The 22,989-nt window shown below is 33.7% G+C and overlaps 1 protein-coding gene across 4 annotated transcripts in view; it reads left to right on the top strand.

The window, feature by feature from the left end:
- Positions 1 to 22,989, top strand: part of CNKSR2 (connector enhancer of kinase suppressor of Ras 2) — a 257,184-nt gene that overhangs the window by 135,470 nt on the left and 98,725 nt on the right. For 2 of the 4 annotated variants that reach the window (XM_060086858.1, XM_060086857.1), the window contains exons 9-11: positions 5,513 to 5,659; positions 15,847 to 15,980; positions 21,332 to 21,543. In XM_060086858.1, coding sequence (XP_059942841.1) covers positions 5,513 to 5,659; positions 15,847 to 15,980; positions 21,332 to 21,543 — 493 coding nt within the window. The remainder of the gene's footprint in view (positions 1 to 5,512; positions 5,660 to 15,846; positions 15,981 to 21,331; positions 21,544 to 22,989) is intronic. The other 2 variants (XM_060086861.1, XM_060086860.1) reach the window with 1 other exon arrangement.

The following is a 22,989-nucleotide window of genomic DNA, read 5'->3' as shown; positions in this document are numbered from 1 at the left end:
AGCTTAGACTAATAGGAAACCTTCCCTGAACCCTCAAGAATGGGTTAGATGCCCCTTTGGGAGCCTCCCATTTCACCCTGTATCCATTCTATTGACGTACTTCTCTTAATTTATTGTAAATGTTCATTGACCTGCTCATCTCTCGCCTGTTCATTATACTTTTTAATGAGTCACAGGTTGCACTGCAAGTACCATTGTATCCATAATACATAAAAGGCACACAATAAATACTTAGTGATTCTATAAGTTATAATATCTAATCTTAAAAACATATTAAAATATTCTAGACATGAGCAAGTCACTGCCTTCAAGACAGTCATTGTCTAATATAGCTGTTCTTAAAATGTGGTTCCCAGACCATTTGGGACCTTGTGAAAAAAAAATGTAAATTCTAGGGCCCCACCTCAGACCTACTGGATCAAAAACTCTGGGGTTTCCAGGAGAACCTAACACATTCTGAAGTTTAAGAACCACATTAAAGAAAAATAATATGAGACAGCTATGGCCATATTGGCAAAGGACCTATTTGAGGAATTGATTCTTTAGTTAGGCCTTTGGAGAGCTTTTCAAAGGTTTTGAGGGGAAGAACACTTCTATACTGTAGCAGTATTTTGGAGCTGCAAAAGATCAGAGTAGAAAGAGCCATTAGGACTCTGTTTTAAGTCTAACAGTCAGGTATCCAAGCCAGAAATAAGGCAGTGAGAGGAAGTATTAATTGCTAGAATCTATTCTTTAGGATACATGTGGATTAAAAAGAGGGGGAACTGTCAAAGGTGACTCCATACTCAAAACTTGAGAGGATGATAGGGAACTTTTTGTTATTGCTGTTGAATGAGAACAGGGAGCTAAGTTTGGTTTTTAAAGTGTTGCATTCATTTGAACTACCACTACTACTATGTTTGTAATCTTGGCCAAGAAAACTTAATCTCTTTTTGCTTCAGTTTCGTCACATGTAAAATGGGTTTAATAGTTTACTTTCTAGGGCTGTCATAAGAATGAAAATATAAGTAAAAGGAATGTAATGTAGATAGGGAGAATCTAGCGTAGTGAATTACTGGTGCTTGATTATTCAGTAGCTATTAGTATGGATGAACTGAACTGTTGGAAATATGTCACGAGTTCTTGATAGGGAGCAGGGATGGTTAGAAAGATTTGGGATTCATGCAGCAAGTTGTTAGTGGAAGCTCTGGGAAGAGAAGAAATTATTGTAAGAAGACAGCATGAAATATTAGGGGTAGAACACTTAGCCTAGAGGAAATACCTGCATTTATTGGTTGTAAGGAGGAAGAAAAGATGGAGGACAAGTAATCAGAGATGTGCCAGGACCACATCCTTTTACTAAAGCTCATCTGTTGTCATCTATTTGCACTTTCCTACCCATTCTGCATATTAGAGTTGTAATGTATTGTGGTTTTGGAAGTCTAATCTAATCCTTTAGCCTGTGCAAGAATATTTAAATATCTCTTTTGGTGTTGAGATCACTTTTTCACAAGTCAGCCAATTCCTTTTTGGATGTCTTTGATTATTAAAATGTTTTTCTTCATATGTATCCCAAACCCATTATCTCTTAAAGTTTTGTACCTTATTTAATTCCTTCCTATGTTAGGATCCCATTAGGCTCCCTTCTTCCTTCTTTCAAAGCTCCCTGTATCTCCTTGTATAGAAAGACCTTCATTGCACCCAATGTAAAGAATATTTTACGGGCTTCCCTGGTGGCGCAGTGGTTGAGAGTCCGCCTGCCGATGCAGGGGACACGGGTTCGTGCCCCGATCCCGGAAGATCCCACATGCCGTGGAGCGGCTGGGCCCGCGAGCCATGGCCGCGGAGCCTGTGTGTCCGGAGCCTGTGCTCCGCAACGGGAGAGGCCACAGCAGTGAGAGGCCCACGTACAGCAAAAAAAAAAAAAAAGAATATTTTACAATCATTTTTCATATTACTGTTGTATCTTCACATGGCTTTTAATTCAGGTCTATCACACTTAATACTTTTAAATCGTAGCCAGAAACTCAAATGAGGAAATGGAAAACTAATCTTGAAAAATGATTAACACGCATTGATATATTTTACCTATTTTGACGTGTATGTACCGTTACATTTAGCTCCGAACACGGGGCTCCCAAATTTCTTGAAGTTGTAACCCGTATACTTGCCTCATTTCATCATACCATCTACTCGTGCCTCCCTATAATCTGTCAACCATAAATATCTCAATAACAGTTAAAGAGAAATAAATTTATTTCAATAGTTCATTACACTTAATTATATGTTCGAAGATGTGTGAAGGTATCACAGAACCAGAGCTGAGAATTATTTTTCCTGGAGCTCTAAGACCATTCCATATTTGCCCTTGAATAGAACGTGGTACAACCCAATAAATGGGGACAGTTGTTAAGAATAATATGCAGTAGAAAAGATAGAAAGTAATGAAGAAATAATCCAACTCAGGGAGCTTGAGAAAGGACTAAGGAAAAAAGGATTATTCGCATGAGAGTCATGTTGTCTGGTTGCTGTTTATATGTATACAAGTACTTGGATGGGACTGATATAGCTAAAACCTACCTGTTATTAAGGAAAATGTTACACATAGACTCGGAATTACTCAGCCAGCTTCATTCCTATTCATAATTTCCACATGAACCTGAGTTAACACTTAAGTGAGGTATCTACTGAAATCATTCATTGAATTAAAAAAACAACAGATAATGTAGTTCTTGACTTATTGTGCACAGTTGAATAATAATTTTGTTTTTCTTTTGATAATTATATAGAAGTATAATGCACAGAGCAGATGTCATTTCCCGATCACCACCTTTTACTGTTTTAAATAGTGTTATCTTTCTGGTTCTGTTCTTTTTTTGTGGGAATTTTCCATCCATAACAAACAGTCCTAACTAGATACTTCATAAAATTCACGATTTTCTAACTGGAATATTACTATTCATACACTAGGTCCATTTATTTTATTGACTTTATTGTTTATAAAAATAACATGTTTATTGCCAAAAGTTCAGGAAATAAAAGAATAAAGAAGAAAATATATATTGTAGTCTGTACTCCCCTTTAATGTAACCATTGTTAATGGTGTTGTATAGCTTTCTGTGTTTTCTATATTTATATAAAATTTTTTACAAAGATAGAATTGAAGTACATTAGCTATTCTTAAACGTTTTTCTACACAATTTTTATACCCCATGCTAATGGGCATTTACATAATGTACAGTTTTTCATTGGTTTAAACAGTACTGCAACACACATGTTGCACATTTATCTCTGTGCTCTTATCCAATCATTTTCTTTTGGCAGTGAAAGTAGAATTTGGGAGTCAAAGATAAATACTTCATATGGGTCACTTTTTTAAAGATATTGCTAATCTTATGTTAGTGAGTGTGGGAAGGCTGATTAAAAAGTAGTAAAGTTATATAATTTTCTGCCATTAAGTAACATTCAGCTATAAAGTTTAAGAGTAACCAAATTATTACTTTCTCATCAAAAAAACAATTTCACTTTCTCATGCAGAAACAATTCTGGTTTTTGGAATTGTGTATTCAAAAAGAGCATAGAGAAACTGTGAAAAAAGCAGGATGAATCAAATTACACTGAACGTTATGCTGGAAAACACCATCTAGCCCTAAAATTTTCAACTAGTCACAATGATTATGTCATACAAGAAAATGGAAAGAAATTGGTGGGTAGAAATCAATGTGTAATTTGTTGTCAAGAGTAGATAGGCTGAAAGAAGGGTACAGTCATCATATTGACTGCTTTAGTATAGTTAGCAATTATTTGAATAAATAAAGTAAATGATAAAAAGTGGTTATACTCTTTGTATAAACAGTATGTTTTCTCCCTCCAAATCTGGAACTCAGAAATCTGCTCGCATATTTTTTTCGCGAGCAAAATGAATACTTGGATTTGAACTAACTTTGCTTTGATTCTTGGCTCATAGAAATGGCTGTAGGGACACTACTTAGCTATCAGAAGAATCAGAATCAAAGTAATGTACCTTTGGGGACATAATAATCTCCACTTATATAGAATGGGAGACATTTGACCAGTTCCATTACTGTAGCTGATCCACATTAATGTGATTTTTCAAAAAACTGGCAGCCTCTTATTCGGGGTAGGCAAGTATCATAATGATCATTTTGATTCATATCTGAGACCCCTAAGGTTTTAAGTACTATAACACCTTGCTTCTTTTTTGTCCTAACTCTTTCTCTTCACCATCACTCAATTCAGCTATAGTAGAGGTTATAGTTTAAATGAATGGTCACTCATATAAATTAAAGTCTCTCATTATCCTACAGTGGCTATGGTCCAGAGTACATCTTCATCATAGTCTCTGGGATCTGTGCTTCTTTTGATGGAAGTGCTCATTCTTTACAGTTTGAGCATTATTTTCCAGGCAAAAACATGATGAATAGTAGGCAAAGGCACCCATTCCCTTTCATTTAGGCACCTAGGAAGAAACTAGATCACTGTTCAGACCATTTTCTAAGTCCTGCTTGCAATCCAGAATAAATTTTGACCCAATGTATTTATATAAAACACCCTGGAAAATTCTAATCCATTAGTGTTGGAATAAAAGGTTATTCTCTCTTTTAAATGTGAAGTGTATTTTTTAAACCTTGGAATAATAGATATTTTTAATGTGTTCTTTAAAGCATACTTCTAGGATTTCAGATAACTGCATAACCAGCATGTCTTAAAAGCAAAGTTAACAAAAATTATTCTGTGTTCAAAAATTTAACATGGATAACAGTAGAGCCAGGTTTCAGGACATTTATCAAGTACTTCTGTTTAATTATACAATATGTTTTGAGGTGATATTCAAATAGAATGACTTCATTAAATTTAGCACATTATATTTTAAGTTTATAGGGTCTTTTGGAACACATTTCCAATAGCTGCTGCATTAGAGTAGCATTACCTTGTCGTTTCTTATTCTATCTTTATATCGTGGTTAAAGGTTTATTTTATTGATGCTGTCTTCCCCGCTCAGAATGTTTCCTTGGTGTGTCACTACCAGCTACTGGTAGTATAATGTCAGTCTAACTTAGGGACACTTACCTCTAAAAGATGGTGATGAGAAAGCATGTGGTGTAGTTCTTAAGCTCAGGACATTGCCAAATCCTTGTTTCAGGCATGCGGATTTTTAAATTGTACTTGTGAACAAAGCTTGGATCTAGACCTTGTGCAGCATTAATGATGACATAATTTCTTTAAATTCTAAATTACTCCATTGGTAGGATACCATTTTAGTCTCTGCTTCGACTGGTAAATGTCCATTATGTTATCTCATAATGATATGGACTCTAAATGCAATAACATGGTTAATCAACTCAAAAATAAAATTTCTTTCTTGAGTTTATATCTCCTGAAAATTGATAGGATGGTACACCAATTATGTGATTTTCTTTTTTTTTTCTTACTAATCTTATTAAAGGGGGAGAACATTAAATCTTTGAATACTGTACCTCAATTTTATTGTAATGATTTTGCTGGTTACCAGGTGGGGTGGCAGTTGAAAAATTTGGTGAATGCACTACGAGAGGACCCGAGTGGTGTTATCTTAACTTTGAAAAAGCGACCTCAGAGCATGCTTACCTCAGCACCAGCTTTACTGAAAAATATGAGATGGAAGCCCCTTGCTCTGCAGGTAATGAAGCTTAATCATAAGTCATACACCATCATTTTAGCCATAGATTATCTCAGTAATGCTTCTTTATTGTGCCTCATCTCAGCAGCATATGGATTAATCTTGTATGCTTTTGAAAATTTGTTTATGAAATGATCTCTTCACAGCTTATCCTAATAGGCTTAATTGTGATGAAATCTCAAAGTTACTATAATTAAAACCCAAATGATAAAGAACTCTGCCTTAATTTGTAAACATTTAAAGCATAATTCCAAAAAACCACAAGTTCTTTGAAACCAAAATGTGGATAGAAATGAAAGTGAGAGGTTTCACTTTGTGATACAATCTTCTATTTAAAAGTTTTACCCACATATAATTCTTAAGGAAACTAGATGATAGTTTATAGAATTTTTTAAAAACAGGTCATGAGATAAAAAATAGTTGTTTATAAACAGTCGGTAAAGAAACTTTTAGATAGTAATTAAAATCTACCTATTACATTCTTCCTGACTGATCATTTTTCTCTTTTCTACCATGTACGGAGGCAAAAATAGGGAAATTGATGCGTTAGAATTTCTGCATTTTTCTTCAGTGTGAAATGTCACTCCAAAATTACTCTGGATGTCAGTAAATTACATTCATTAAGAACCAGAGGTATCTAGGAAGTTATAAAAATATTATTCTGATTGATAAAGACAAGGAAGTAATACATTTTCTTCCATTTCAGTCAGGCTATAATCTTTAAACATATCATAGCAGAAATTCTTGTTCTTCACAAGACTTGCACTTTTAAAATAGAAGACCATCACCTTCCATAGAAGGTTAATTTTTAAAAATTAAAATTGCCCATTGAAATAGAACATTGCCTGTTGTTCAGATTAAAAAGAAAAGCAATAAATGAAAATGCCATTGTTATCACTGCTATGTAAATTGTTGTTCTATATTAGTACCTTACACCATTCTTAGATTTTTTCCCCTAAAATCCTAAGTTCTTCATACATATGAATGGCCTTATAGATTATAATGATTTCTCAGTTTAAAACTTTCCTACTTCTTGGCCTCAAAGTTGCATTATACTTAAGTAACATAAAAACATATAAAATATACTAACATTAGGTCTTTAAATTTTTAATGTGAATCTTTCTATTTTTCAAATATACGTAAAACTATATTTAAAAACTATATTAATATGTCCAAATGCATTTGACTTGCAGTATATGTTTATTATCAAAGATTTTTGGTGATTGTTAAAGTTGAGAGATCAGTGTTTGACTCATTAATTCGTAGATTAGCAGATCAGACCTTCCCATCACATCATTTTATTTTCTCGCTGCATTATAAGTTGCTTTGTTGTTCCACTCTGTAGTTTTCTATTGACATGTCTTCCCCAAAGATCCTTCTTCAGAGTCCGAGAGGTGGGAACCCTGAAGAAGAGACCCCTTTCAGCCATTAGGTTTCCTTCTCTATATGTGTGGTTAAATTTAACAACTTCTCTCTAGTACCTTCTGTTTCATGGTGAATACCAAAAAGACACTAGTTTCTTGTTGATCCGTGAACTCTATTTGAGGGAATATCTCTAGAAAATAAATTGGTGATTTGGTCCTCTTTTAGATTCCTTTCCACAAGCACTGGAGAATTAAGGTAATGACAATATCTAGTTAAGAATCACTTTTATAGAAAATGCTGAAATAATTGAAAGACCTGCATTTTTTTTTTGCTACACATACATTTGGTGTGTGTATTCAAAGCTAGAGAACAAAGACTTTAATTTTTTAAATTACTTTACATCATTCCTTAATTATAATCATAATAGATGTTTAAGGCACTGTTTCTAGTTTCATTCCTAAATGCCAAGAAATGTGCCTCATCAGATCACTACTTATATTTATTCCTCATTGCCTATTCAGTTACTCTGAGTATATTTGTAAATTTACTTTTTCGGAATGCTGAAATCAGAAAAAAAGAAAATCAGCATTTACATAAGTGCTTATATGTATTGACGTTTTTGTAAATTTATTTCAACTGAATTTAGTTCACCTAAAATGTATTGTCCAGGTTCAGTGCCTTATAGATAAACAATACTGTTAGTGAGGGCAGGGGAGGACCCTGCTTTCAACTTCTTTGAAAATTGACTTTTTACAGAGCAGAAGGAAGAGTATTAGTTTTAATTAAATACTTTCAAGTGGTGGTAAAACAAAGTCTTAGGAGTAAGGGCAATAGATAAGTACTCTTAACATACCACACCACCAGCACCAAAATCTCCCTGGAATCTATTTTGAAGACCTGAAATTGTACCATTACAGAGTTCGTTTTTGATCTTAAGGCTTTGGCTTGTGCTAAAATGCAAAAAGAAACCAGAAGCATAATGGAAACTATGTGGTCAGAATTTTTAGAGGATGTATACAACCAAAGATGGACAAAACTTGAGGGTTCGCTTCCAGAAGGGGAAAAATTAAAGAAATAGTGGGATGAGAAGGTCTTGCAGGCAGTTCTGGATTCTTTGTGACTTTGCCTGAGGCCACATATTTTTCCTAGTGGCTAAGAAAGGACCTGGGATGTGAAACATACGTGCTTAATGTAGCAACAGTCCTCTGTGCAGACATAAGTACCATTCTTACTGTATTCCTGCTTCTGGTATGTGTATGAATACGTTGGAGCTAAAATGCCCATTAACTCACCTAAATATAAATTTTCAGCGTTCGAACCTGAAGAATTGGACATTAGGTTATTCCTTTTTTCATAGGCTATACCAGTAGTCTACTAAGAATTATTTAAAATAGAGTTTACAAAAAGAAACAATCTGTGGCATTTATTTAACCTCAATATGTCTATTTTATCTTTTTGTTATACAATACCAGGCTTAGCATTTTCAGATAAAATATGGCAAAGTTTGTATAATGGGGAGGTAGATGCTAATACATGCCTCTAAAAAAAAGAACAACTTCATTCTAACAAAGGAATACTTATTTTTTAAACTAATAAGGAGATAATTTGTACCTATACAACTAAAACATAACCTTATCTACCCTAAGGTAGAAGATTTTTAAGGAATATCACATGTTTTAATGGAAGTTCTAGAGTGAATAGTAGCTTCTATTATTAATTAACTGCAATGATAAATTTTAATTTGGATTTTCTTTTGAAAATCATTCATGGAATTATAGCCAAATAAGCAAAAGCATACAATTCAACTTCATGCTCACAGAGCAATTTCATTAGTACATTTCATGAAATTTGGCAGCTCTTTTGTTAAATTTCTGACTTCTCAGACATTTTGCAATAGAACTGAAAGACTTAAAGCTACTTTAGTCAAATACTACAAGCAGATTTAATCTGGACTTGAATTCTGTTGTCATCGGCACCCATTCATATATAGTAGAGATGTTTTACCTGAGGTAGAATCTTTATTCTAAGAAAGCAAACTAGCAATTCCTTGCTTTCTGAGAACTGTTTTTAAAACACGTCCTTAGTAGCACCCTCTACTAATGTCCTGGATTTTGGTAAGCATGGTGATTGCTTATGGCCAAGTTCTTCCAATTCGATGACACAAATCCCAGAGAATTATGGATAGACCTCAATGTATATTTTTTGATGTTTGTGGTTTTAAATTAGTGTGCATACGTCACCAGCTTGCACAGGTGGTGTCATTTTCTTCTTACAAGAGATGTATGGGAGAATTAGCTGGACACTGGCAAGAATGTTGATTGAAATCATCACTGGGAATCAACAATTTTTAAAAACATTTAGGAACCCAGCTTTTTTTTTGGTGAGAATGCATCTCAAAAATAATCACTAAAATCAATGCTGGAATTTGATATACTGATATAGGTTTCATTAAACACATTTTTAGTATAAAATGATATAAAGCTGTGTCATTAGAATTGTTCCTGAACTGTTCTAATCCATAAGTCTCTTAAATCAATGTGATAGTTTCTTGTGTGGTTTTTGTGCTTTTCACTTTAAATTTTATTGCTTAGCATTACCTTGATGCCATTTTTACAGGATATTTAAATTAAATAAATTTGAGCAGAAAAAGAAATGGAAAGCAAATAGTCATAGGAGTCAGTTTTGTCTTTCAACTGGTGTAACGACTGAAGAACATTAATTGATTGTTACATTTCAAATACAGATATGAATGGTTAAAGTCATTCTGTAAAAATAAAAAACATAAGCAATAATAAAATTTATTTTAATATCAAAGCTATAGGTTGGGGTGACTGAAAAAAACATTGGTAGCAAAGTTTATATGTTTCTGAGAGTTTTGTTTTAAAAGCATGTTTTGAAGAGAAAGACAAGTAATATTAGATATGACACGAGAAGAAAATAAGTTTTAACTAAAAATGTAACGTGCTGACTGGGAGGCAGAAACAATTGTATGTTTTACATGCTCAAATTAGTAAATAGCTGCAAGCAGTTGTCACATTACATTTTTGTTCACCAGTGTTTAAGCAAATTAATTAAAGGATCTAAATCACATTTGTGTTTTTCAACCAAATGCTTTCAAAATGTTAACACTGACTACAAATAATCACCTAAGATGAAAAATTATTTTTAGTTTCTTTATTCTTTAGCTTCCTATTCTTTCTTTAGTTAATTTCCTAAAAATGATGCTTACTGTAAATTGAAAAAATTGCAAGTCCAGTTTTAATGTTGCAGTATCAACTATGCCAATAAGAGTGGGCAGCAATAAATACACTAGTGGTAGTTTCAGTACAATGTGCAAATTTTGATGATTAATTGGAAAAAGCCATTTTGTAGTGTGACTCTAAAGTCTATATTAGTTGTACATTGGGTAACTACATACTGACTTTTAGTCCCATATATCTATTTTTAACTTATATAGATATAGCTTCCTGATCAAATATATGCTTGGAAAAATGTTTGTTTTCTTTGTAGTCTGATAGGAAAGGGAAGATTACATGCTTAAAAAAGAAGACTCAAATCTTTTGTATTTATAACTTTGGATTCTAGAAAAAGCTGTGAAAAAACTGAGTGCGAGAATTTTGAATACAAGTGTTTCTCTTGCTTAAGCTCTTTTCACATAATTTACTACTTAAGAAAAGCTTGCCCAGGAAAAATTATGCCCAATAATTTTCCAAATTAGATCTAACATTCTTTACATGGTCAAGAAATTTACAAGACTGTATGCAACTTCTTGCCTCCCAAAATCCAGAATAGATTTTCTCTGGAGCATTTGTTTAGATGACTCAGAGTTGCTAACATAAAACAATATTTTGGTACTTGTATTGGGAATTATAATAAAAACGTGTTTGAACTGAATAAGGACTTGTGTGAATGTTCTGTGCTAGAATAATGGGATATTGTGATCCATTTGAGTCTGTGCTTATTCCCAAGAGTGAATAAAATAAATGGCCAGGTTTTATACTTGATGTAATCATTCATATTTCAATGAGTATATTCCCCCTGGAAGACAAAGCAAACTCTTTGTGATATTTGCATTAGTGAATTTTAGAGATCACTACATAATGTGTAATGCACTGTTTTAATCTTCAACGTGGGGGCTGTCTTTATGTCACTGGTTTCATTCAAGACTTTATATAGCTCTATGAAAGCTGGGTCACTTACCAGATAGAGGGACAACTAAATTAAGATACACTTGCCAAGAGTTGTTAAAATGTAAATTGTTTCAAATAAAACCTTTAACATCAGATGTAGTTTTTAAAGTATAGACGTTCTTTTCTCATAGTCTTTAAAACCGTAGTGTTTTCAGAGGTACATTAATACCTTCCAGGTGTGCTCAGTTACCTTAGAGACGTTAGAATTGGGGACACAAGGAAAAGACCTGAGCCATCAGAGGATTTAACGTGAGATTTCAGTGATCCCCTTTCCAAAGCTGAAAATTTCATTTTATAATAATCACAGTCTCCCGATGATGTTTAAACTGGATGAGTAGGATATTATCACTATAGTGAGTCATCACTCATGATTCAGAGGAAGATTTGTGCCATACCATATTGTGGGATACAATTTGAGGGTATTTATATAGTTTAAACGGACAATATGAAAAACGTATGTGTACGTAACCTAATAAATTTCTGAGTCCTGTTCACAGTAGTAAGTTATCATTAATTGACATAAGGTTATAAATGTATATTTGAAGAGATGCATATGATCATTTTATTTAGGATTTGGATATTTTAAGAGATGCATGCCAGTGCCCCCAAAATCTATCATAGATTTATTTTAGAAGAGTAACAACATATGTGCAAAATATGTCCTCCCTGTTGGAGCCTCATTGAATCTGGAAGGAAAACTTTATGTCAGTAGGACCATTTAGATATGAAAAATAAATTTTATGGCAAGGTCTTCCCAGGAAATAAATCCTCTTGGATAGAATCCAAAATGGATCCATATCATACTTGATTGCATACCATAGTGGATCAAGTTATACTGAAGCTTCATGCTTACTTGAGTAAGAAGATGCAGTCTTAAAATACCCTTGTATTTTATGCATAAGCGATGATAGCTCTTAATTCTCTTCCTGTGCAGATTTTACCAGTTAAGAGAAAGAATCAAAAGGCAAAGTGGTAAAATAAAAAAATATTACCCTTTAATTCTATTTTTTCCTTATATTGGAAATTCTTTATAGTACAGCGGTAACTACTTTTCTTATACTATGTTATGAAGAAATGATTAAAACTAAATGTTACCAAGGTAGGAAGAACTATCCTTCTGCACTATTATACTTACATATTTAGGTATTTTTTCTGAAACTAAGGCATATGTCTATTAAATTTTGAATTAAACACTGAGAGAACTTTTTTGATTAGAGGGAGGCTGTATTGGTCACTTTTTGTGTATTTTCACGTACTTGTTGGTTATCGGTAATAGGTGTAATTTTAATGGCACCGTTACAACTAGGAATTTCTCACTGATAATTTCAGCTAATAGCATCATTTATTCTGTGCTTGATTTAGTCACATTTTGCCTATCTTTCTAATATTCTTTAATGCCTTCTTCATTCTTTTAGTCATTTAATTTTGTACCCTTTCAATTCTTGTCCAAAGTTAGAACATTTTTAAGACATTATAATTTTAAATTATCACAAATTTCCTTTGGGGTTAAGTAGCTATTTCCATTTTCCCATGAAGCTTCTATTTTACCATATTTTATTTTTCCATTGCCTAATGTCTATTTTAGATGAGATTCTCAAGAATAATGTTTACTTTTTAGCTTGGATTAGCTTGACAAAAATAGTACAATTAGTAGACAAAAATACAATGAATATATTTAGTATTTACCATGTGTTTTACTTAGTACAGGCATACTTGATTAGCCAGATGATATCTGCATGATAAACCAGTTTAAATGTTTTCTATGATTTACCAGTTAATAAAATAGCCAGTAAGAGTTAAACAACAGGATTGACTAATTTCTTCTTTCTCTGAAAGAAGTTGTGTTTTTTCAACCGCTTCAATTAATAGAACCAGCTGGCACAATCAAACCTGTTATCTGTTTAAGCCTATCTAAGAGTCTTTTTCTTCTACATTTTTGCTAATTTAACTAACTGTGTTAACTGAGGACATTAATAGCAACTCCGTGTTGAAAATAGAAACCTAGAGAAAATATCAATTTGAAGGAGGTTGACAAGGCTAATATTTAAATTTCCTGGAAGGGGAAGGAACAAGTACCCTAAACAGACAATCCTGGTAATAGTCCAGGCAGAATAAAATATTTTGTTGGTCCTTACCTCACACTTCAGATGTATTTAAAATATACTTGTAATCATTGACTACTACTTCTCCTTTTTTCCTTTTTTCCTTCCTTCCTTCCTTCCTCTTTGTTTGGGGAGGGCAGGGATAGGTACTAACCAGGAGAAATTACCTTTAGTTCTACAGGTGGTAAAATAAAAGGAGAGAAGTCTTCAGAATAGAAGTAGTAACCCTCGAAAAGAAGAAAGAGAATAAAAATTTGTTAGATTATCTTTTTAAATGCTTGTGTTTTTAGAACTTGTTTTTAAGTTCACTTGTAGTGTTAGGATATTTTAAAATAAGAGCATATTAGAGCATTTTAAAAGCATACTGAATATAAGTTTTTATCTCACAGTGCATCTGTTATAGAAAGTTTTGGCAAGTAATGTACTGTGTAATGAATGTTTTCTTTACATTTCTATAATGATTAAATTTTGGTTAGACTTGTTCTTTAATGTCATTTGTATTTAATACCAAGATGTCCTGACAGAGAGGAAATAATGATAAACAGAGTCACATCACAGATCACACTTGATCTAAAGGTCCTATCAAACCCCATAAATACACTACCATGTGTAAAATAGATAGCTAGTGGGAACCTGCTGTATAGTACAGGGAGCTCAGCTCGGTGCTCCGTGACGACCTAAATGGGTGGGATGGAGGGGGAGTGGGAGGGAGGCCCAAGAGGGAGGGGATATAGGTATACATATAGATGATACACTTCAATGTACAACAGAAACTAACACAACATTGTAAAGCAATTTTACTCCAGTTAAAAAAAAAAAGGTCCTATCATTCAAAGATCTGTTGTAGAGGCATGTAATACATCCTTAGAAAGAATATAATTCTTTATTTCCTCAGGCTTCATGGTGTTCATCTGTACAGGTAACTCCTGATTACCTACATAAATTTCAGGATTTCCCATTGCCAAAATTTTTGTTTCTAAAAGACACGCATAGTTTAACTGGATGCTATTCCAAATCAACATAGTTAAACATAATAGTCTTTACTGTGTACTTTCAAAATATATCAAAATTCCTCAACTTGTAAACTTCCTGACTATTTTTTTACATCATATAAGATAGAATATTGTAGAGTCCCAAAATAAATTATCAATTATTTTTCCCTTCTCTCTCTCTTTCTTTAATTTCTATTTCACATAGATTAAAACTTAACCGTCATTTTGGCAGGATGTGTGATTTCAAGCTATTAAGGTGAGCTGTGTAAAAAGGAAGGTCAAAAACCATGAACTGAGTCATAAACTATGTAGCCTACCCCAGTGACCTACATTGTACATTGTATTTATGCTTGGATTTTTGAACAAATTTTGTTTATCTGTACAAAAGTATTGTCACAATATAAAATAGTTGTACTATGCCATTTTTTGAGTGTCCAGCAATATGTGTTAAAGTAATAGAACTATGGGTCTATATAGATATGCTAAAAAGTGTTTTCATACTGGCTAAAATGGCAACATCTTGTCATGGGAAGATACAGTTAATTTTGTGATCATTATTTTTGTTTGCGATTGCATTAAAGTTCTTATTTTTTAATATGTTATTGTATATGTAGCTAAGCAGTAAGATCTGTAAGATAAACATGAAAATTTGTGAATTTTAGTTTCACTTTAGAATAATTTCTCGAACCACAATATCATTTCCAAATGCTGTGACGTTTAGAATTGGGAGTGCTCGTAAGTTAATGCATCCTGATGTATTGCTTAATTCAGTATATAGAAAATCTGAATTTTTTAAAAAACTTATTTAATACGTAAATACAGGCATGAAAATGAGATCTATAGGTATGCAACTAAAAATTATTTTAAACAATGGTAAATGTGTGTGCCTATGAAAAATGAAATGATTGTGTCACACTAATCACCATACTTTTGAAGATGTACCATAAAATGACTTGCAGAAGACAGTATTGTTTATATTTATGAAAAAAGTACATTTTCCTAGAAAATATTCTCATATTGGCCTTTAATACTCCATTTTTGTAAACTTTTTTGAGAATCTTGTCACATTCTACTGACTTAGGAGTGTAATGTATCTTTTTTGGGAAACGATCTGAATTATCTTTCTTGTATACCAGTCAGGATGTGAGCGAACTAATTTTTTTGGAAGTTACTCTTTATTATCTTTCTTTCAAAAGTGGGATTCTAACAAAGTAAATTTAAATACGTTTCTGACTGTGAGATAAATCTCCCCATTATGAAACACTGCATAATAGATTTACCTTATAAGTAGCTTTTACGCGGTTATGCTGTACAATAAGGTGAGTTAGGAACTAAGTGAAAAGCTCTAAAGCGATAAATTTTTTGTTTTTGGAGACTCAAAGGAATATCCGTGTGCTAAATAACATGCTTCTTGATTTCAGCCAAGTTCAAAAACTTTGTAGAAATAGATCATTTAAAAATGATAACTATGTGTCATTGTTGTTGTTGTTTTGTGTGTTGTTTGTGTGCGTATGTATTTTCTTTTTCATTTTAACCAGCCTCTTATACCTAGAAGTCCCACAAGCAGCGTTGCCACGCCTTCCAGCACCATCAGTACACCTACCAAAAGAGACAGTTCCGCCCTCCAGGATCTCTACATTCCCCCTCCTCCTGCAGAACCATATATTCCCAGGTATAAAACTAACCATCATGTTGTTCTACGTAGCTTCTAGCTAAAGACTAACCTAAGTGCTTGTAAACTGAAGTAAATTCTCACGAAACACCTTGAATACTTTCTCAGTTAAGAATTCTGAGCACATTCTGGAAAATGACTGCCTTATAGAGACTGTACTCTAGTTAATAATAACAGTAACAATAACTAATTTGTATTAAACACTCTACATTAAATATCTTACAAGCATTATTTCACATAATAGGAAACTAATATAAAATAACAGCTAGGATTATTTTAGTAAGTAAAAAATAAGTGAGGCTCTTTGGTAAGAAGCCACAGGAAATCTCAAGTTACTTTGAAGCATTTCATACTTTGTTTCTAAAAGAGAAAGTTAGAGATAACTTCTGTGCTTTCTTAAATGTATGTAATGAGGAAGATTTTTTTTTTCTTGGATGATGATGAAGGAGAGTGTTTCTTCCCCCAATACCTCTGTCTCTACAGTTTCCACTTGGTGAGTTCATTAGTGTTTCTTTCAGAAAGTAGAGAGAGTTTGCAAGAGAATGAGTTGCCTTTAAAGTCTATTTTCAGATTTCTGGAGGCTGAATCTCCATTTCATGTTCCGAATTCCTATTTGAAATTCTTGGCAGGTGGAAGACTATAACTTTATGCCATCATGCATTTTGTCCAAAAGCATTATGATTTCCAGCCTTGTGGAATACAAAGATTATGGAAAAGGGCCAGCACTAAATGGGGATAATTAATACCAATCACAAAGTATTTGATTCAGTTTTTAAATTAGTTGTGCAGTCATTCAAAAACAATAATTTAAGGTCTCTTGTTTTCAAGCTATACTTAATATTAAAATTCTTTAATAAATAAAAGTACTGAAATTCCTTGTTTTAATTAATTTTCACTATTCTTTACTTTAGTACACCTAACGTTTCATTCTGTTGGATATGATGGTACTGACATTTTACCATCTAAATGCTACATGACAACATGGCATGTCTGCAAATACTGTGTTGTCATCTAATAAAACTGCAGTCAATTTTATTAACATTTTAGGACTTTTTTTGAGAATTAACTGTGGTTGTGAGAACATGGTTTGTGAGAAGATACAATTTACTAAGCTGGCATTTCAAAAATCGTTCTAATATATAATTTACAGTCTTATGTTAAATTTACAATCAGATGTACAAATTCATCTGATATCCTAGTCAAATTCAAGTTGAATTTTAATTCTATTAAGATAGTGTCAGACTTTTTGAATACTCTTGTAAGAGGAGCAATAAAAGCATGTGTGTTTCAAATAGGAAATAACTCTTTTGGTTTGTTTTCATTTTAATGGGAAAGATTTTTATTTCAGTGCAAATGATTATTTAAAAGACCTTATTCATCAGAGGGCTCCATGTACAGATAAACATCAGAAAATTATTTTTAGCAAGTCTCTGCGGTTTTTTGATGTTCTTTCCTTGTCTCTTGGATAGGGAGGAACTTGTAATAAAGAGAGTATTTCCTAGACAGAATGTATTTAAAATGTACTTCAGAAGACAAAGGAGTTAAAGAATCCAGTTCTGTCCTCTAAGTGTGGTGCAAATATGATGAAGACAATATATTGAAATCAATAAAAAGCTTTAAACATGCTGTTTACAAAAACAGGAGAATGCAAGAGATTGAAGTATCAGCATAGTGGTAATTGTTTTGGTAGTATTGCTTGAACATTCCATACTTTTCAGTAAAAATCATAATTACGGTATTATCTGTCACCTTAATTGATTCTTAGTCTAGTGTGTAATTTAACAGAATGTTCTAAACGTTTTTGAGTCAAATTATTAGTTACCTAGTCACACAATCATTTGATATAGCCCAGTTAGAAAATATGTGCATGAGACTCCCTTTGTACCACAGCCTCATATAAATTATCTGCATTTTCGGGTTTGACTTGAAGTTATAGTCATAAAACTTTTTGCATTTGTCATTCTTTTATAGATACAGCTGTGGCTTTTTTTTCTCATTTTGAGGATGAATGAGGCTCACCTCATTTAACTCATCTGAACGTTTATTTTTTCCTACATTAAAAACTTTTGTTTATGTAGGATAGGCATTTTGGTGATAATTTGAATTGTAAATAATAAAAGCTGGGCTTCCCTGGTGGCGCAGTGGTTGAGAGTCCGCCTGCCGATGCAGGGGACACGGGTTCGTGCCCTGGTCCAGGAAGATCCCACATGCCGCGGAGCGGCTGGGCCCGTGAGCCATGGCCGCTGAGCCTGCGCGTCCAGAGCCTGTGCTCCGCAACGGGAGAGGCCACAACAGTGAGAGGCCACAACAGTGAGAGGCCCGCATACCATTAAAAATAATAATAATAATAATAATAAAAGCTTTCTCATCTTAAAACCAAAAAACCTTAAAAATGGTAGGACTAGTTGTCAAATTAGGTAGACTCTTTTTCATGTGATTATAATTCTTTGAACACATTTATTCCAGAAAAAGAATGTGATTGCAAAAGTGACTTTTTCTCTAAAAGAGAAAACACTCATGTATGTGAAGTGAGTGAAATTTGGTCAGTTTTTTATTATATGACTGTATACAATTTCATTATCATAGTATACAGTGAACTTTTATACTTAACCAAATTTCTTTTTCTATCATGAAAAACAAGAATTTGTAGGTCTTGCACAACTATGAAGTTTAAATACTAATTTCTCTTATTAATTTTACTGTGAGCCATTAAATATAAAGATAGTCCAGTGAAGCAGTGCTCTAACTTTCCATCTGTTCCCTTAAATCCTTTTTAGAGCAAAAGTGTAGATTTATTATATATATGTATAGATGTATAACATTAAGAAAATTTTTATAGCAGTACAAATTAATATGTTGAGTTATTCAGGGTCTCATAATGTGAGTACATATACACACAGGCACACCCACTTATATACACAATACATGTATCAATTCATTCTACTGCAAAGTTTGGTTTTGATCTGTACTTTTCTTAATTCAACTTTATTGAATGCATCCCATATAGACATGTCTAATAAATCTTTGTTGGTAGAAGGCCTCTCTTTCATATCATTATAGAGTAAGGAATACCAGCCCTTCCCATTTTCTACCACCCTGTGGTAGAAAACTAGGTAGATTAACTAGGGCTGTGGTAGATTAACTAGGGCTGAATCACCCTCTGATCTCAGCTGCATTAACATTCATGTCACAGGCCTGACAGAAACGTCTGCCCATTTATGGGTAGGCATAACCTTCCCCAGTGCCCCAAGTTCATTAGGGCTGTTTCCAAGCTAATTGCAGTGTCAGTTTCTTTTTGCTAGAGGACTAACTAACAAAAAGCACCAGGCAATTTGTTAAGGAAAAGTTTTTAGCTAGCCGAAAATAAAATTGTGCCTGGATTTTATATTTATTTTCTTTGTGTTGCCTAAGAACTAGCTTTCATAGTTACAATTTGGTAATAAGCAATACTTTTATTTAAAAAAATAAAAGAGTGACAGCTTGCTGATTCAGTCAGTCTTGAGAATATTATTTACTACTTTCTACATAGTTCAAATAATAGGAATATAGTTCTCTTCATTTGGACAAACCCAACCTAGACATTTGTATACTGAGAGAGAAGTATAGTATACTGTAGTATAAAAGTATAATATTTTTGGTGAACTGAAACTCATATTTTAGAATTGACATTAGCTTTATAAGCTCATCACCATCTCATAAGACTTAATAGGTCACTTAAAAATTTGTTATTTTTGTCTGTCTTGTTATAATTCAGTTTATTCTATGGATTTAAGATTTCAGTCTTGGCACTTAAAATTAAATTTTATCTTGTTTGATAGTATTCATGGCACTGTTCAGGGTAGAACTGGAAACAATTAAGAACTAGGAAGAGGGCCTCCCTGGTGGCGCAGTGGTTGAGAGTCCGCCTGCCGATGCAGGGGATACGGGTTCGTGCCCCGGTCTGGGAGGATCCCATATGCCGCGGAGCGGCTGGGCCCGTGAGCCATGGCCGCTGGGCCTGCGCATCCGGAGCCTGTGCTCCGCAACGGGAGAGGCCACAACAGTGAGAGGCCCGCATACCGCAAAAAAAAAAAAAAAAAAAAAAAAAAAAAGAACTAGGAAGAAATAAAATTAGTGATCAACAAGGAAAGAAACATTGCATTTACATCCATAGTCATGTTCTAGAATATGAGCTTTTCTAACAGAAATTTTATAGCTAGTCAGTGAAATTATCATAAAATAAACAAGGTTCATTTTAATTAATCCTAAATGGAATATTTCTACCAAAATACCACTCATTATTGTCCCAATCACCTGGGCTGTGTGATTAATATTTACTATGTGTGAGTAACAGTTTTAGGGATCCCATAAATTTAAATTAGAGATTTTTCACTTCAGAATCCTATAGAAAAAAAAATCAACTTGCCATCATCTTAAATCCCATTCTTAAACTCTATATATGATAAGGTTTCTCCACCCTCTCTCCACAAGAAATGTTGCTGATGTGTAATTAAATTTTGATATATCCATTTAGAATGAGTTCCATGAACATATCTTTTTTTACTATTAAATGAGATAATACATGGCTTCCCTGGTGGCGCAGTGGTTGAGAGTCCGCCTGCCAGTGCAGGGGACACGGGTTCGTGCCCCGGTCCGGGAAATCCCACGTGCCGTGGAGCGGCTGGGCCCGTGAGCCATGGCCGCTGAGCCTGCGTGTCTGGAGCCTGTGCTCTGCAACGGGAGAGGCCACAACAGTGAGAGGCCCGCGTACCGCAAAAAAAAAAAAAAAAAAAAAGAGATAATACAGTTTAAATACAGAGAATAATTCTTTTCATTAAGGTTTATTTTAAATTAATAACAAGCTGTTTGAAATTCTTACAACACCAGTTTATATAGTGCTAACTTAGTTCTTAAGGTCACAGTACCCTCAGAGAAGTGGCAGTTCTTAAATACATCTTTGTTTTTAAGCAGTGCAAATATTACCATGAGTCAATTAGATAAACTGGCAGAAGAAAGCTACATTGTTAACATTGTTAACATTATACCTATTTTCTTAAGCACTAAAAGCAATTTATGAGCTAAGATGATTTCTTTTATGTGCCACAGTATTGAACATGGACTAGAGCAGGAGTTAGAAGATCCATGGCCTATGTCTAGCTGTGTAACCGTTAGGCTAGTCATTTAACCTCTCTGAGCTTTGGCATTTTTTTCCCTGCAAAACAGGAATAATTTAAAGTTGCCCTATAAACCTCAAAGAAAGTTTGGAAAGATCAGAAGATATATAGGAAGGATATTGTTACTACTTTAGACTGTCTCTGTCATTTTACCAGTGTAACACTTTTCTACATCCTTCTCCTTTACCCTTTCTTTAGGGATGAAAAAGGAAACCTTCCTTGTGAAGACCTCAGAGGACACATGGTGGGCAAGCCAGTGCATAAGGGATCTGAATCACCAAATTCATTTCTGGATCAGGAATATCGAAAGAGGTTTAATATTGTGGAGGAAGATACTGTCTTGTATTGTTATGAATATGAAAAGGGAAGATCAAGTAGTCAAGGAAGACGAGAAAGCACCCCAACTTATGGTAAGAGTTCTACTCTTACATTGATGAAAGAGCTTGTGTCTGGTATGAGAATCTCAATTTCTTTTCCTAGGCTTTTGGGTTGTGAAAATTACTTGATAGCTTTTGGATCTTTATAATTGATCTGTGTCTGTCGTGTGCTTCCAAGTGGAATCTCAACAATATGAGGCATGACATTAGAAATTATTCTAAGTTTTCCAAAAATAAGCAAGAATAGTAGGTAGCATTTTAACTCATTAATGATTTACGGAAACCTTTTTGACTCACATGTAATTTTTGTAGGTCAGGTGTTGCCAAACTGGACTAGTTCAAGGGGTTTTTTTTCCCTTTTTTTTAATGAATATTTACTGTTAACATGACTTATTTAAAATAAAATTTCCTTATTTCTCAGGTATTAAAATATCTTTAGATGGACTTTTCTGGGTAAAATCTCATCTCAATTTTTGTTTTTTATAAGAAGCTGTAGATTTTGAGTGGACTTTAAATAAGAAGGACATAATGTATTTAAAGCAAAGATGGGCCTAGAGTTACCATGTCCCAGGATTTTTTATCCGACTCCTGTTTTTCCATGCATGACCAAGAAAGTAACCCAGTCACAAATACTTAAAAATTGATATAGTGTAGCTGAAAGATTTGCAGATAAAGTTGCCTAAAGTTAAAGTAGTAACACCTATGGTCCTATTGCAAGAATGAGTGTATTGAACTGGAATTCTATGCTCCTTCCTTTTCAGTTTTGGGGGAAGGGCAGGATCCTTGCTGATTAGTCCAGACTTGATCAGTGGGAGCTGAGCAGAAGGAAAGTTGTTTCTAACTTTCTCTTTCCACCTGCCTCCCTTACTTTTTCACTGTGGCCATATGCCTTCCTCCTGTGGTTCCGAAAGATTACATACCTTATTACCCATGCCCTATTTCCTTACAGCTCTTTGGTAATAATTATGTATGAAAAGTTTTGGCCAAAACTATCCTAAATAATAGGAGCCATACCTATCTTGCTTTGTGTTATTCTCTGTACATGTGCTGTTTTATCATGTGCTCCTCCTCAATTATACTACTCTGGTGGCACTTATTTTGAACTGTCATAAATTGAAGGTATTTGCACCTTTGCTTTTCTCCACTACTATATTGTAAACCTCTGCAGTATAGAGGCCTGCCATCTTTTTATCCCTGCCCCTGCCCATCACATGAGATTTTTATTTTTGTTAATTCATTCCACAAGTACTTATTGACTACCTATTATTGGATAGACATTAATGTATATCAACTCTTCTTTTGTTATGTCCCAGAATTTTCTGGCTATTTTCTTCTTGTGTTGAAGTAGCTAAGAATGTTTAATTTAAGGGGAACTTATAGTCACCAGATGAAGTTGATTATAGACAGCTTTATAAAAAAATAGCTTACTAAGTTCTTACTTAAATGGCTATGAATTGTTAGTTCCTTCAGACTATGGTT

This window comes from Mesoplodon densirostris, chromosome X (genome assembly GCF_025265405.1).
Source record: "Mesoplodon densirostris isolate mMesDen1 chromosome X, mMesDen1 primary haplotype, whole genome shotgun sequence".
NCBI lineage: Eukaryota > Metazoa > Chordata > Mammalia > Artiodactyla > Ziphiidae > Mesoplodon > Mesoplodon densirostris.
The sequence above is the reverse complement of the archived record's forward strand: the minus strand, read 5'-3'. Positions and strand labels throughout refer to the sequence as shown.